General features: G+C 33.9%; 1 protein-coding gene across 1 annotated transcript; it reads left to right on the top strand.

The window, feature by feature from the left end:
- The first annotated feature begins 1,277 nt into the window (after positions 1–1,277).
- LOC129944221 (aminoacylase-1-like) lies at positions 1,278–15,212 on the top strand. The gene is made up of 7 exons (XM_056053517.1): positions 1,278–1,463; positions 7,531–7,875; positions 7,953–8,099; positions 8,159–8,442; positions 8,505–8,638; positions 8,816–8,876; positions 14,942–15,212. Exons 1-7 carry the CDS (start codon positions 1,370–1,372, stop codon positions 15,083–15,085), a joined length of 1,209 nt encoding a protein of 402 aa, XP_055909492.1. The 5' UTR covers positions 1,278–1,369; the 3' UTR covers positions 15,086–15,212.
- Positions 15,213–15,975: the final 763 nt, after the last annotated feature.

Genomic DNA, 15,975 nt, shown 5'->3' on the forward strand with positions numbered 1-15,975 from the left:
ACCCGTCCAAGAAACTTTTAAAAGTTTCCTCCGCTGCCTTGCGCTTAATGCCGCGTGATTTCTTCGGTGACGCAGTCACCGCGTCATTCTCTGCGAGAGGAACTTCGGTGTTTCCAATTTGTCTACAAAAAGAAAAGTAACCAAATTATTGAAATTAAATCTTAAAGATTATACATAATACACATACTTTCTGATAAGGAGCGAAGGAATTAAAAATTCCAGGGAATCATACAGCCATTTGTCATCTGGCTCAACGATAGCTGCACTGCCAGATGGAAGCGAAGTCGTACATCGGTGCTCTCTTGTGAATCTGTCCCTGAGACTCCTCCAACGTTGCTTATAATCTTGAACTAAAAAGGATATAATTTGGCATTGTTTGTATCCATTTGAGGTATCATGTAATATAGGGAAATACTTTACCTGGTCTTTTAACGTTTGCTATAAGCTTACTTCTTTCTGAAATTCTGAAGTGAAAAAAAAGAAACACCAATGTTTTTAATATTTCTTTATCAGTCATACGAATCTATTTAGTTTCAAAATGAGGTATTTCTTTAGTAAACAAAGAACAATTGAACTATTTTGAATGGTGGAATGTGTGGTCAGTTAGATATTTTATTTATGTATTTATAAGCTCAAAACCTTAATTTTAAACAAAAAAAGGCTAGTTTGTTCACAGTGGGTTAGGTTCAAAAAGGAAACATGCACAGGTTCTGAGTTAAATGGAGCTATTCCATTTAAATCGGAATCCATATGGGTTCCCTTCTAATAATTGAGAATATAAGAGCAAGAATAATCATGGAGCTCTGTGAACAAACATGCCAAAAATAAAGACGTTACAAATATAATAAATTATTTATAACCCAAAGATAAACAAATTCCAAGACCATCCAAATTGTTTAATTCATATACCTACATATATGACATTATGACCCACATTTTGAACATACAAAAACAATTTCAAGTAAGTACGTACTTTTTAAGTTGTACTTGAAAATTAATGTGGGAATGTGGCTTTTCGCAAAATATCTATTTATTTATCTTTCTAACCATAATTCTAAATTTATACAAATTAATCTAAAAATATTTCACCGGTGATAAGAATCAGGTTTTTACTTGATAGCTGTGTTTTAATTTATCTATTTAAATATACAATAATGATTTATAAGCCACCATTCATTCGTCTGCCGCTTCGGTCTTTGGAATAATAATTTTTCCACTCCTAAGTGATCTATCTAGTTTCATTTTTGTTCAGTATCACTTTCAGTTCAACGGCGATCATTAAATGTGAAACAACTCGAAACGCGATCTATCTGTGAATTATTTTATCGAAATATATCTTAAAACCTAAACAATATAAAAACATTTAAAAATGAGTAAAATAAAGGAGTGGGAAGAGAATGAAGAAATAAAGTATTTTCGGGAGTATCTACGAATTCCAAGTGTTCATCCAAACATAAATTATGGCAAGTTAAAGATTAAAATAGTTAATTGATTGATGAAATAATTAAATAAGCTTATTTTTTATTTGTTTGTATTGTTCAAAGAGTGTTTTATGCAGGGTAGTGTAAATATACAAGATTATAGGACTTTGAAAACGTCTATTTCATGTTTTCAAAAGTAGATGAAAGGATTTGCATTCAAAATTCAGACCAGTTATTCATAATTTATCGGCACGGAATTGGATTCAAAGAATTTTCTATACAACTCCCAATTAGAAATCCCACACCCATTAAATAATTTTGAGGTCTTACAATTTTAAAATGTCCTAAATGACCTCATATACCGTGGCCGTGGTTAGTGCGTTGGACTTTCATACGAGAGGTCTTGGGTTCGATCCCTGCCTATGCCACCTAAAGTTTTTTTCACGGGTACTGCCTCTTGCGAGGAATTGACAAATTCTCCAAGGGTAATTCTTGTCATGAAAAGTGCTTTCTCAAGTTTGCCGTTCGGATTCGGCTTAAAACTGTAGGTCCCTTCCATTCCTGACAACAGTACTCGCACACAGGAATGGTTGAGAGTTGTCAGTCACTAGGCCCTAGTTCTCAAACGGACTGTTGCGCCACCCAATTTATTTATTTAAATGACCTCATATACCTGCATTTGAATGCTATGCTAAAAATGTTTTTTTTGGTTAACGATTCTTGATGACTATAAAAATACGTAAACTAAGTTAGTTTTAGTTAATACCCGTAGCGTGATGGTTAGTGCGCTGAGCTGTAATGCAAGGAGTATTTGGTTAAATTCCTGACTGTGCCACCTAAATTTTTTCACGGGTACTACCTCATACGAGGAATTGACAAATCCTCCAAGAGTAATTCTTGTCATGAAAAAGTGCCGTTCGGATTTTCCATATAAACTGTTGGTTCTTATCCAATTCTGACAACATTACTTGCACAATGGTTGAGAGCTGTAAATCACTAGGCCCACTATAGGTTCTTCATGGACTGTTGCACCACATTATTTATTTATTTAAATTAGTTTTATAGATAATTTTGTACACTCTCCATAAAAAAAGGTATAACCATATTAACAAAGATTAAAGCCATATTTCTTTCAACCAACTCGTGCTTTAAAACAAGGTATAAACAAATAAACAAATTTACCCATCAAACGATGGATATGCCTAACGTTTTTCTAATTTAAATGAGGAACACTTCTCATGCTGCTACTTGTGATGGTATCATAACTTTGAATCGTACTGAGCAATGCATAATCAACGTGTTGATTGTCAATTAAATTTATTAAATTGTTTGTCTCAAATTCGTTTAATGGTGGTACAGTGTAGGTAATTGATGTTCAGTTTCCTGCACTGAACATAATCTGCGAGCTGCAAAGTTGTATAACATTCAATATACATATGTACATATTTGTATATATTTCTGATACCGGATTACAAAAGAAAATATAAAAATCGTTTTAAGTTAAGTCCATTCGTAATTGGCAATTCGTAAATTGTGTCTCATGAATGTAGATCCATATCACTTTAATTTAAACAACTTCAATTACTCAACGAAAGATTTATCAAATTGAAGAATGGAAAAAACCCAACTACAGCATAAACATACACAAACATAATGTAATCAAAAGAAAAAATATTCAATGGTCACGTTCGGTAACATTATCCAAAGCTATCCAAATAGTTCGGTGTTGTTGTAAATCAGCAGGAAGAAACAGCTGATGGAAATTTTGAAGACAAAATAGTTCAAATGTTGTGGAAAATTTTCTAAAAGACAGATATTATCTATATTTGGATGCCTTGTAGAATTTGATGAATTTTTGGTATACCTTTGTGTGATATGACACCATAAGTGTGTTTTATACAGGGTGTCCCGCACAGATCTCAACATGGAAGAAAACAAATATACTTTAATAAAGGGTGTCCCAAAATTGACGCAAGATTTGAATTAATTAGAAAACGCCGTTTTTAGTCTTTTGATAGTTATATTTGTATTGACTCGTAAAGTACATAGGATAAGGTTATGTATGGAATAGCACATCGGACAAATGGCCTCCACGGCTTTGCATGCATAAATGTGGCTGAATTTCGTTGATGCAGCGTTGAATCTCTTCCTTTAATGCAGGGGTGGTTGTGGGCTTGTTGACATAGACCTGTGATTGCAAATAACCCCATAAAAAGAAGTCTAATGGTGTTAAATCACACGATCTAGGAGGCCAATTTTGATCACCGAAACGAGAGAGTACACGACCTGGAAATGTCTCATGCAGTAATTGAATTGTTTCACGGGCTGTATGACATGTGGCACCGTCTTGTTGAAACCACATATTGGACACATCAATATCATCCAATTTTGGCAGAAAGAACTGTGTAATCATGTCGCGATATCGAGCACCAGTAACAGTCACTGCTTGACCAGCATCATTTTCAAAAAAATATGGCCCAATTATGCCTCCAGCCCAAAATCCACACCATACAGTCACGCGTTGTGGATGCATTGGTTTTTGACAATCACATGTGGGTTCTCCGAACCCCAAATGCGGCCATTTTGGCGATTGACAAAGCCATCAAGATGAAAATGTGCTTCATCGCTTAGGATGATTTTGCTCGAAAAATCAGGGTCCATTTGTTGATGTTCAATAATCCATTCAACGAACTCTCTTCTTTGTCCATGGTCATTAGGCTTCAATTGTTGTGTTAATTGAATTTTGTAAGCATGAATACAAAGATCTTTGGTGAGTATACGCTGTAGAGAGGTTCTTGAAATTTGCAATTCTTGTCCACGACGACGTCGAATTGAGGTTCCTGGATTGTCAGCAACACTCTCACGCACTGCTTCGACATTCACATTTGAACGGCTTGTTTTTGGACGACCAGTGTGTTTGGCGTCTCCAACGGATCCAGTCTCAATGAATTTTTCAATTAATCTCTTCACAGTTGACGAAGTTAAATCACTATTCCGACCATATTTTGTATGAAATTTTCGAACTGCAGCCGCCAAGCTTTCACTATTTTTAAAATATTCTTTAATAATGAAGACACGTTGTTCTATCGTGTAACGCTCCATTTTTAATAACCTTATTAAATTCAAATCTTGCGTTAATTTTGGGACACCCTTTATAAATTGCAATTAAACCGTTATTCACATATAAAATCTTAGGCCAAGTTTGAAGAATTAGGAACTCTTCAAATTAAAAAACAATTCAAAAATTGATACAAATATGACAGAGTAAAAGAGTTTAAGATTAGTTGTTCAAAATTTATTGAAGATTGAAATCAATTGATTTAAAGGGCTATTCATACCATGGTTATTTCTGCTAAAGATCGGACATAAAGGTATCTGTCTTCTTATGCAAGTTTGACTATAGTTAAAATTTAGACGATTCAGAGCTGTTGCGGATATAATAGAACCATTAAATTAATTTTAAAATAAAACAATATTGGATATAATTGTCTATGTTGTGAAAGTGTAGGGAGGTTTATTATCAAAAGTCTCTAAGAATAAGGAGGTGGTGTGAATATTTGGAAAAATGGAAGAAAACGAAGACAAAAACGCATAAATCTTTTTTGGATACTTTCAAGTCTGTTAATATGGACTGAATAGTATGGTGCCCATATAAGGGTAAGGGTCACGAAAGTAACGAAAAAAAACGTTTAATAAAACCTAGAACCTTGTTAGCTTTTTTAACTATAAAGTTATAATGGTCACAGAACGTTAATTTGTCAAGAATAACAAACAAATCAGAGAAAAGGGAAAGCTTACAAAGGGAGAAAGAATCTAATAAATAGTTTTAATTTACACAGTTTTACATTTGTCAATATTCAATAAAAGTCGGTTTGTATTGCACCATTCCCTAAAACTATGAAGATCTTCTTGAAGCTGTGAGCAGTAATTAATTGAACTAATAGATTTGAAAATTTTAATGTCATCAGCGTATTTTAAAACGGAGGAGTTTTTTATAACGGATGTTATGTCATTTATATATAAGATAAATAATAAAGGACCTAAATGGCTACCCTGTGGAACACCAGAGTTGAAGTAAAATTGGTAGTAGAGTTCATTTATGAATATAACGCTATAACTACTGTTCTTAAGATAAGACGAGATCCACGTCAAGAATTTGTCGTTAAACCCTAAGGCCTTAAGTTTATGGACTAAAGTCTTGTGACAAAATATGTCAAAGGCTTTACTGAAATCTATGAATACGCAATCTACTTGCTTACGATCTTCGAAGGAGTCAAAGCAGAAAGAAGTGAAATGAAGTAGGTTTGTAATTGTTGATTTATTCTGGACGAAACCTTGTGGATTTTCACATACAATTGAATTACAATTAAAGGATAACATCTTTAAGATAATGGACTAAAATAGTTTGGGAATAACGGAAAGTTTGGCAATCAGCCGGTAATTCGTTATTTCATTCTTAGACCCTTTTTTATGAATCGGAGTTATAAATGCACTTTTCCATAATAGTGGGAAAACTGAGCTTCTAAGAGATTCATTGAACAAAACAAACAGAGGGTACGATAAATGAGACACACATTTTTTAAAAACACATGATGGTACTCCATCAGGGCCAGGGTGAAAACAGTCATCAAGTTCTGAGACACAACGAACAATTGAATCCTCACATATTGTCAAGTCAAGTGAGTTAAGGTGTGGATAATTTTGGGCTGGAAAAACGAATCGGGAATTTGAAAACAAGGAGGCATGTCGAAAGCAGCTTTGAAGAAATTAGCAAACACATTTGAAATTATTTGGGAGTCATGACTTGTTGTTGTTGTTAACCGTCAGTTTTTCTTTTACTTTTCACGAAATCCCAGAATTTTTTTGGGGTGTGTTTCAATTCATTTTCAATTTTTATAATATAGTCAGAGTATAGAATATTGGAGTAGTCAATGAAAATATTTTTAAGTTCGGAGTAAATCCTGAAGTCGTCTAGTTTTACTTAATTTTAGCCTTGCCTTATTTCTTTTATTTTTTAAGTTTTTTAATTGAGTGTCAAAACATGGTGGAATTTTAGATTTATAGCGAGATTTCCGTAATGGCATAGTTTCACATGTCATCAATATTACGATTTAGTTTTTTGTATCTTGGTTTGTGTATATAATCTATCAACGTTTTTCAAAATATAAGATATCCATTTCAGTAAAGTTATGGGCTACTTAAAGTATTTAATTATTCAAACAGAGAAACTCTAAAATATAAAACATGCTTATTTTACCTTGATTCTACGAGTTTACCAAACTTACTTTACTTACTTACTTAAGGTGGCGCTACAGTCCTGTGTAAACTGGGGTCTCATCCAACAAACTTCTTCATCTAGCTGAAAGTAGCTAGCTAGTGAAAGTAATGCTGTCAGGTATGGAGGGGATCTACAGTATTAAGCCGATATCGAACGGCTAAATTGAGAAAACGCTTTTCATAAAAAGAATTACTTTTGAGGATATGTCAGAACCCAAGACATCTGACATGACAGTCCTATGCAATGAGCATCACGTAAATGGGTAGTTCACTTAAAGCCCAATTATAATTGCTTGACTGAACATAAGTTAATGTCAAAAACCCAACTGAAATTTCTTTATTTTTCGCATAAATAACAAAATCAACTGAATGCATTTCGGTGTTAGTTTTTACTTGGGGTCTCCATTGAACATTTTTGATTACAGGACTATCGGCCTGTCATCAGTGACCCTAGACCCGTTGCATGAGAGTCCAACGCACTTACCATCATGCCACGGGTACTACATGATTCGCGATAAAGAAGTTAAAAAATTTTGAGAGGTTATGACCTGGACTATCACCATACTTTATGGGGCACCCTGCATATGTTTTTTTTTTAGCCATAAGAATGTTTCAAAAACCCGAATTTAAGCATTTCAACACATTTAGAATTCAGAAAAGCGAGATACTTTTCTTCCTACTTATAATCGAATAACGTCAATTTTAATGAATATTTCGTGTAGGATCTTAAAAAGTCGTATTTATTGAATGATTTGAACAAAAAAAAGATGCACAAAATTTATATTTGAATTTAAAACCAACATTAAACATCTTTATTTTTACTATTTTTCAGAATCCTGCATTGAATTTTTAAAACGACAAGCTTCTGATCTTAATCTTCCCCTTAAAATATACTACCCAGTGAATTCGGAAAATCCAGTTGTAGTAATAACATGGATCGGAACTCAGCCCGATTTACCAGCTGTTGTTTTAAATTCACACATGGATGTTGTGCCTGTTTTCGAAGAAAATTGGAAACATCCACCATTTGGGGCTGATATGGACGAAGAAGGTAGAATATTTGCACGTGGAGCACAAGATATGAAATGTGTTGGAATGCAATATCTGTCAGCAATTCGAGCTCTTAAGAAAGAAGGCAAAACTTTTAAACGGACAATTCATCTAACTTTTGTAGCAGGTTTTTTACCAAACATTTCAAAACCCTTTTTGAATCAAAAATGAAAATAATTTCTATTTTAAATTGAAAAATCCAAGATGAAGAACTCGGTGGTGGACGTGGAATGAAACCGTTTGTTCTAACCGATGATTTCAAAAACTTAAATGTTGGGTTTTCTCTGGACGAAGGAATAGCAGCCCCGGGTGAAGTCTATCCTGTTTTCTATGCTGAACGTAGTATTTGGAGTAAGTTATATAAAGTTCAAAATTAAGTTTTTCACAATTGAAAATCATATTTTTTTTAGGAATTTTCTTTAAAATTAGAGGAACTACTGGACATGGGTCATTGCTGCACAAAAATACAGCCGGTGAGAAGCTTCAATATATAGTAAATAAAATGATGGGACTTCGAGCTGAGCAAGTGCTTCACTTAGAGAAAAATACAAATCTTAAAGTTGGAGATGTAACAACAGTTAATTTGACCCGTCTACAAGGAGGCGTTCAAACAAATGTTGTCCCAGCACTTTTAGTGGTAGGATTTGATGTAAGGCTAGCCATTAATGTGGATCATGTAGTTTTTGAAAAACAGGTAACTTAGAGACTTTTAAAATTCCTTGGCAAATTTAAACTAATTTTGAAAACAATATTAAGTTACTTCAATGGTGTGAAGAGGCGGGTGGCAATATCACAATTGAATATGAAACAAAAAGACCATATGTGGAACCAACAAAAACTGATGACAGTAACTCTTATTGGGTAGCTTTTAAGAGCGCTATTGATGAACTGTAAATATTTATGTATTAAGAATATTTTCCTGAGGGGCTTATATTCATAGTAAATTTATCATTTTATAAAAGAGACAAGTTTAACGTTAGCCTTATCTACATACATATGTATATAAGCTCCTAAGAACCATTAACTTTTTGCAATAATGTTTCTAAATATTGTATGTTTTTTTTAAGAGGTCTAAAAATTGAGCTTGAAGTGTTCCCCGGTGGAACTGACAGCCGATATATCCGACAGGTATTTTTATAATTGAGTCAATCGTGAATACATTTTTCCTCGGAATGTTTCGCTTCTTCAAAAGTGTTTTTTTTTTTCAAATTCAATTGTTTTCAAAATTAAGGTTTTTAAGGAACTTTGGATCCAAGTTCATTAAGCAAAATAGTTGGCTTTTCTAAAGGGAAATATTCCGAGGGAAATTTTATTCATATACACTTCGTCTCACATTCCCTCTAATGCCTCACCCCGCCTCAAGGCGGTCTTAATTAAACAAGTGCCAAAGGTAGCGGTTTCTTGTTTTTTCAATAATCTGTTAGGCTTTACCTCTAGATTACATATTGTTTTGTGCATTGCTTTTTATTGCAAGTTCTTTGCGCTTGTTGTTCGCGATTTACATTCAATTGAAATTAAAAAAGTGGTATTTTTTGTAAAATAAATATTTTTTTAAAAACCTCGTTTTTCAAATTAAAAAAAAAAATCTAATATTGGTAAATTTCTATTGGAAAAATTACGAGTAAGTAAATAAATTATTTTTTGTTGATTTGTGAAAAAAAGTGATGTGCTGTTTCGTTCTTTGTGTCGTTCATGAGTGTTTTTTTGGAGCCCGCCTAGAGGCGGCCTCAGGTAGTTAAGTGTAATTTTTTTCTTCTCCCCAGTACATACTGATTCCAAGTTTCTCATGTAGATATGTCGAGAAAATCTTTGAGGAATCTTTTTAAGACGAAGGATGATAAAGCTGACCTTGTTGAATATTTTTCGAGTAGTGAAGATATGGATGGTGAAGATTTTGATGAAGATGATAATTTTGATGATCCAGATTTTATGTGTTCGGAAGACGAGTTTTTGATTGACGATTGCTTACAAAACAATCTAAATTCAACTGAATTATTGATGGATCCTGAAGTTGCAAGTCTGAATTTTAGCTCTTTTGCATCGTTGCCTTCCACGTCTGCTGCTGCACTTGCTACATTGCAATCAAATTCCAGTAGTGTTGTATCTGATGGTGTTACTCCACGTTCCAGGAAACGAAAACGCAATTCAAATTGCTTCGAATTGGAACAGGAAGAAGATGGTCCAGATCCAGATATTTCTACAACTGGTCAATTTATTGGGCCCTTTAATTGCATGCGAAATGATGCTCAGGAGTTCCGGTCTATTATGTGGAAGAAGAAAAACTTGCAAGTGCATGTACATGAAATCATTTTTCGGGGTGAAAAAGAGTTGCCAAATGACGTCAAAGCTCTGAAAACACCATTTGATTTTTTTCAATACTTCTTGACTGATGATTTCTATCAACACCTCGTTGACCAAATGAATTTATATGCTTGTCAACAGAAAATCGAAGCTCGGTTTGTTACTAACAAACAAGAGATTCGTCAGTTCATCGGCATCATGATGTTTATGTCTGTGTACCGATATCCAAATGTTCGTTCTTATTGGGGAAGACATTCATTCGAACCAATCCGAAATGCAATGACTCGAATGAGGTTCGAACAAATACGTCAGTTTCTCCATTTCAACGACAATTCTACCATGGTGCATAAGGGCCAGCCTGGATACGACAAATTACACCGAATAAGACCATTGATAAATCATTTCAATGAACGTTTTGGGTCTATTCCTATGTTACATCGGCTTTGTGTTGATGAACAAATGTGTGCAACAAAAATGGGAGGTAACCCTACACGTCAATATATGCCAGCCAAACCACATAAATGGGGAACTAAGCTGTTCGTTTTATGTGATAGTATGGGATTTTCGTATGCTTGCGAGATTTACTCAGGTGCAGGAGATAATGTGGTGCCTGTAAATGCACCAGATCTTGGAGCATCTTCAAATGTCGTCGTGCGCTTGTCAAAACATATTCCAGATGACGTAAATCATATTGTATATTTTGACAATTTTTACACGTCAATAGGGCTTCTTACATACCTAAGAAGTCGAGGAATTTATAGTTTGGGAACAGTTCGATCAAATCGAGTTCCAAATATAAAATTATCCACCGAAGCGGACCTGGCGAAGCGCAAAGTTGAGCGAGGTTACTCGGAAGAATACGTTGCTAATGTAAACGGCATTGATATTAGCAGCGTTTTGTGGATGGACAATAAGAGCGTTCGACTTTTATCTACTTATTGCGGTGTTAAACCTTTTTTATCAAACATGTCAAACCCAGGACCTTCCACATCTTCACGATGGGATAGAAAAACGAAGCAGAAGATCGAAATTGACTGTCCATTTATTATAAAAGAGTATAATCGACATATGGGAGGTGTCGATCTAATGGATGGTCTTCTAGGTCGATATCACATTCGTATGAAAACAAGGAAATGGACAAATCGAATTTTTTTTCATCTATTGGATGTGGCGATGGTAAATGCTTATATCCTTTATCATAGGTCAAACAAGGAAGTCACCATTGAACTTCCAAATTTTCGATCAGAAGTAGCTGAGACTTTGTGCATAATTTCAACCGATTCCAAGAAACCTAGAGGCCGGCCAGTGTCATCACCAATACCACCACCTTCGAAATCAAAAAAGTCTTACTTTCCGACTTCAGAAGTTCGATATGATAATGTTGGCCACTGGTGCATATTTCAGGACCGCAATGGTAAGAAAACTTGCAAGCAACCGGGATGTAAATCGGAGACGCAAGCATATTGCACAAAATGTAAAATAAACCTCTGTAATTCTACCTCAAAGTCTTGCTTTATGACTTTTCATCAACGTTAGGTTTATTCTTGATTTTCTTTATTTTTCAGCATTTAAATAAAATATTTTGAATAACCCATTATGTTACACCTGTGTTATTTTTTTTTCATGATAAGACCTGAGCCCGCCTACAGGCGGTCTCCTTATTTTTACCTGTAAAAGGTGAATACTTTTATGTAATGAAAAACTGATTTCAGATTCGTGTTTATCACATGCATTTTAGTATATGCTGAATTTTTGAATCAAATACAAAAATAAGGCATTAGAGGGTTAACAGTGACAAGCTTTTTCGTTTTCTATTTGACAATATGTTTTCAAACCCTTAAGTTTTTTTGGAGAACCCCAAATGTCGAATAAATGAGGTATGTATTAAGTTTATATTGCAAACAAATTTTGGATTAAGTTGATAAATACAAGTTTTATGGCGGTTTTTCCGAAGAAGGTTATAAAAAGTACCGTTTTTTTTATTTCACATGAATAGGGACCTGTACGATCTCTTAAAGTAAAGAAAATAAAAACAAGTCTTGTGGTTTAGATAAATACTGTTTTTATTGAATGGATCAAAATAGTTTTTAGTAATGTGTGCTGCCTCCTGATTTCTGAATTACTTTGAGTAACGTGTGGTGTATGGATTCATAGAGTTACATAATTGAGAAAAATTTGGGCTCAGAACCGTTTTCTGGCATCAATAATCTCTTAATTTTTTTTGTATAGCCGTCCTCCTTCTTGAACGTCAGGAAAGTATGGGGACCATGGTAATAGGTTCACAAAAAGTTGTTGCATTATCTTGTCGGAAAGCCCATTGTTGTCCACCAAATAATTCAGAAAACTGCGGAAAAGCCGGTTCCAAAATCGTTTTGTCAGTGAATGTCGTGATTTTAGAACTTTGAAAATCCAGCTCCATTGCCCCCGAATAGGTGATTGCTCCCTATACCATTACACAGCCTCCTTCGCTGTGCCGTTTTTGAAGATAGATGTCTGCCTTTCTTAAATCATGGAAAAGGCAACTTTATCCATCAGGCTCGTCCAAATTAATTTTGTTTTTATTGGAAAAGACGACGGTATGTCAAGCTCGATTCCACCTGATGTCATTTGTTGCAAAATTAAGGCGTTGGCTCCTGCATGTACCATTCCATTGTGGTTTTTTCTTAATTTTTTTGGTGTCGCACATGGTCTGCCTTTGTATCACCGAATGAAAGAAACAGTCGATCTACTAGCATTTAACCCAGCTTCTACTTTGATTTTACTACTGGAAAGCCTTGAACTTGAAGCAGATCCCACCATCGAGCGCATTTCCTAAAATTACGTTTTGTTGTTTTCCATACCCCTCTTTATAAAATGGATGGTTTTGCCGAGATCCCGGTAAGCTCGAATTTGGACTATTTCCTCCTTCTATCAAATTTTTACTCCTACTAAGCTAAATAGGTTAATTTAGATCTCTTCCCCATTTATGTGACACAAAAAACAGGTACTTTTTATGACCTTATTACGAAAGATGGCACTGATGTATCACCGAATGAAAGAAACAGTCGATCTACTAGCCTTTAACCCAGCTTCTCCTTGGATTTTACTAATGGAAAGCCTTGAATTTGAAACAGATCTTGCTATCGAGCGCATTTCTTAAAATAATGTGGTTTTCTTGGCTCTTCTTTTGTGTTTTTTTCCATACCTCTCTATATAAAACGGATGGTTATGCCAAGATCCCGGTAAGCTCGAATTTGGTCTATTTCCTCCTTGGTTAGAATCTTACCTCTACTCATACTTATTGATTCTATCAAATTTTTACTACTAAGCTAATAGGTTAATTTAGATCTCTTCTCCACTTATGTGACACAAAAAACAGGTACTTTTTATGACCTTCTTACGAAAGATGGCACTTGCATCAATGAGACTAAACACCTCGATATTCTCGGTATAAATTGTTGTCATGACTAACAATTTAACATAAAATGGTTTAAATTCACTACAAAGCAAAGCTAAACCAGTGAAAAAATATTTGAGCTCAGTAAAGTGCAAGCAACGAAATACTAAAGTCATTTTTTTAAGAAAAAATTCCTTTCATTGTTATTTTTCGAAGACTTGATCTCATCAGCAGCAGGCTCTCTTATCAAAAATGAGTGCTTTCGGTTTTCATGAATCCTTGATTCATTAGATTAGTAATTACCTTTCGAATAGTTCAATACAAGTAGTATTGGATGAATTCAACTTTGAAAACTATAATTTAAATGCTGGTGTCCCCAAGGGCTCTGTTCTATCTCCAACACTCTTTCTCATTTTTATTAATAATCTCCTGTCTCCAACATCTAATACAATACATTGTTTCGGTGAGGATAGTACTCTTAGCTTTTCATATTCATTTTTAGACGCACATCCCTCTTCGGATGTGGAACTGCAACGAAAAAAATATGATTAGCTCATTTAACTCCGACCTAATCAGCATTGTACAATGGGGAATTAAAAAACCAAATGCTGTCTTGTATCGTTAAAGCGAGGATGGATGGCACTTGCATCAATGAGACTGAACATCTGGTTATCTTCGGTATGCGTGTCACCAACCTAATCTTTTGAATCGATCCCATACGCAGAACGATCGCCAAAAATGCCGCAAGGTGTTTGGGTTTCCTTAGGCATTGCAAGAAATGTTTCACACCTTCTAATCTGACTGTTTTCTTCAAGACTTATATACGTCCAAGGCTTGAGTATAACTCCCATCTCTGGGCTGGTGCTCCTGCAACTTACTTAAGCCTCTTGGATAGTATTGAACGTAGAGCATTTAAATTGAGAGATGATAATATCATCATAAGCTCATTCACTTCGCTTGAACATCGTCGTAAGGTCTGTTGTCTGACCCTTTTTTACATTTGTTTTAACGGCGTATGCTCTAGTGATATGGCCAGTTGCATTCCTCCCCCTAAACAGTTTAGCCGTAATACTCGCGCTTCTAGGGGTGCTCATCAGTATACTCTCGAGACCAACTTCGGCCGTACTGTCAAATACAGAGATTCGTTCTTTAGCCGTACTACGCGAATGTGAAATGCTTACCACACTCTGTCTTTCCTAGTCATTGCAATATTCAGGAATTCAAAACCAATGTGCACCGACATCCCCTTTTAAATCCTCTTTCTAGTGCTCACACTGTGCCTCTACACAAAAAGGGTAGTAATATCCCCTTGAGTGTATGCTTATTATAAAAAAAACGCCATAAAACTTGTATTTATCATCTCAACTCAAAATATGTGTTTGCAATATAAACTTAATTCATATCTCATTCATTTTACATTTTGGTTTTCCAATATAAATGAGGTTTTGCCCTATTCACATGACACGAAGAGTATTAAATAAACATATGAAAATATTGTACCTATCCGTTTTCTCAGGTTGGAATTCCAGCCTTAGGATTCTCCCCAATGAATCACACGCCAGTGCTCCTTCACGACAACGATGAGTTCCTCAAAGCTGAAACTTACCTTAGAGGTGTGGAGATCTACAAAACCATCATTCCAAAACTAGCAAATGTTTAATAAGAGATAAAACATACAACAAAACATTGTTTTGTAATTAAAAAATCGTTTCTTTCGGTATATTTTCTGTTTTCTTTTTTGTTTTTAAGTATACATCTAAAATAAAAAATATTTTACTCATATCATCGTTTTGTTGTTTTATTTTATTTGTTGTGTCTCAATTTGGTTAATATCTTTTCTTTTTTTTTTGTTGTTTTTCGTATAGTACCATTTCTATTGTTGATTGATGTAGACAAAATTAAATATATATAAAAAAAGAAAAATATAAAACAATAAATAAAAATAAATAATATTGTTTTTTTTTTTGTATAGTAGACTAATTGTAGAAATAAAATAAATAAATATGTCACTTTAGTAATTCCGTGGTATTGTTTTTAATTTTTTTTTCATTGTTTATTTTATTTGTAATTGTTATTTTTAATCGAAAAAATATAAACCCTAGTATTTTCATTGTTTTTTGTTTTTGTTATTATTATTTTGTTATATTGGTTTTGAACTTCGAGTTTATTAAATGTTTTTTTTTTGTTTTTGTTTTGTTTTTACAATTTTGTTTTAAATATATGTATTTTTGTATTTGATAAGATAATATATAATGTGGTACAAAATGAGAGCAGATATTTTTCGTTTTTCTCTTATATGATAAAATTTATATTTTATATTCATTATCATTACCATTTATTGTTGACTTAAGCTTTGAATCCTCAAATAGTTTTTGTTTTGTTTATTTTTTATTTGTAATTTCATCCGAACAAAGATTCTTTTTCTTGTATTAACTTTTTTGTTTTTTTTTTTTAAATTATTATTATATCATCTGTTTAGATTTTATTCATGTGGTAAAAATCGTTTAGTTTATTTCACATTTTTAGTTGATGGTAGTTTTTTGTTTAAAT

This window comes from Eupeodes corollae, chromosome 2 (assembly GCF_945859685.1).
Source record: "Eupeodes corollae chromosome 2, idEupCoro1.1, whole genome shotgun sequence".
Lineage (NCBI taxonomy): Eukaryota > Metazoa > Arthropoda > Insecta > Diptera > Syrphidae > Eupeodes > Eupeodes corollae.

Bases quoted from the DNA above. Each gene is read 5' to 3' on its own strand.
- LOC129944221 (XM_056053517.1), top strand. From the start codon at position 1,370: ATGAGTAAAATAAAGGAGTGGGAAGAGAATGAAGAAATAAAGTATTTT. The intron at 1,464-7,530 runs GCAAGTTAAAGA...ACTATTTTTCAG, and splicing joins TCATCCAAACATAAATTATG to AATCCTGCATTGAATTTTTA. The intron at 8,443-8,504 runs GTAACTTAGAGA...AACAATATTAAG, and splicing joins ATGTAGTTTTTGAAAAACAG to TTACTTCAATGGTGTGAAGA.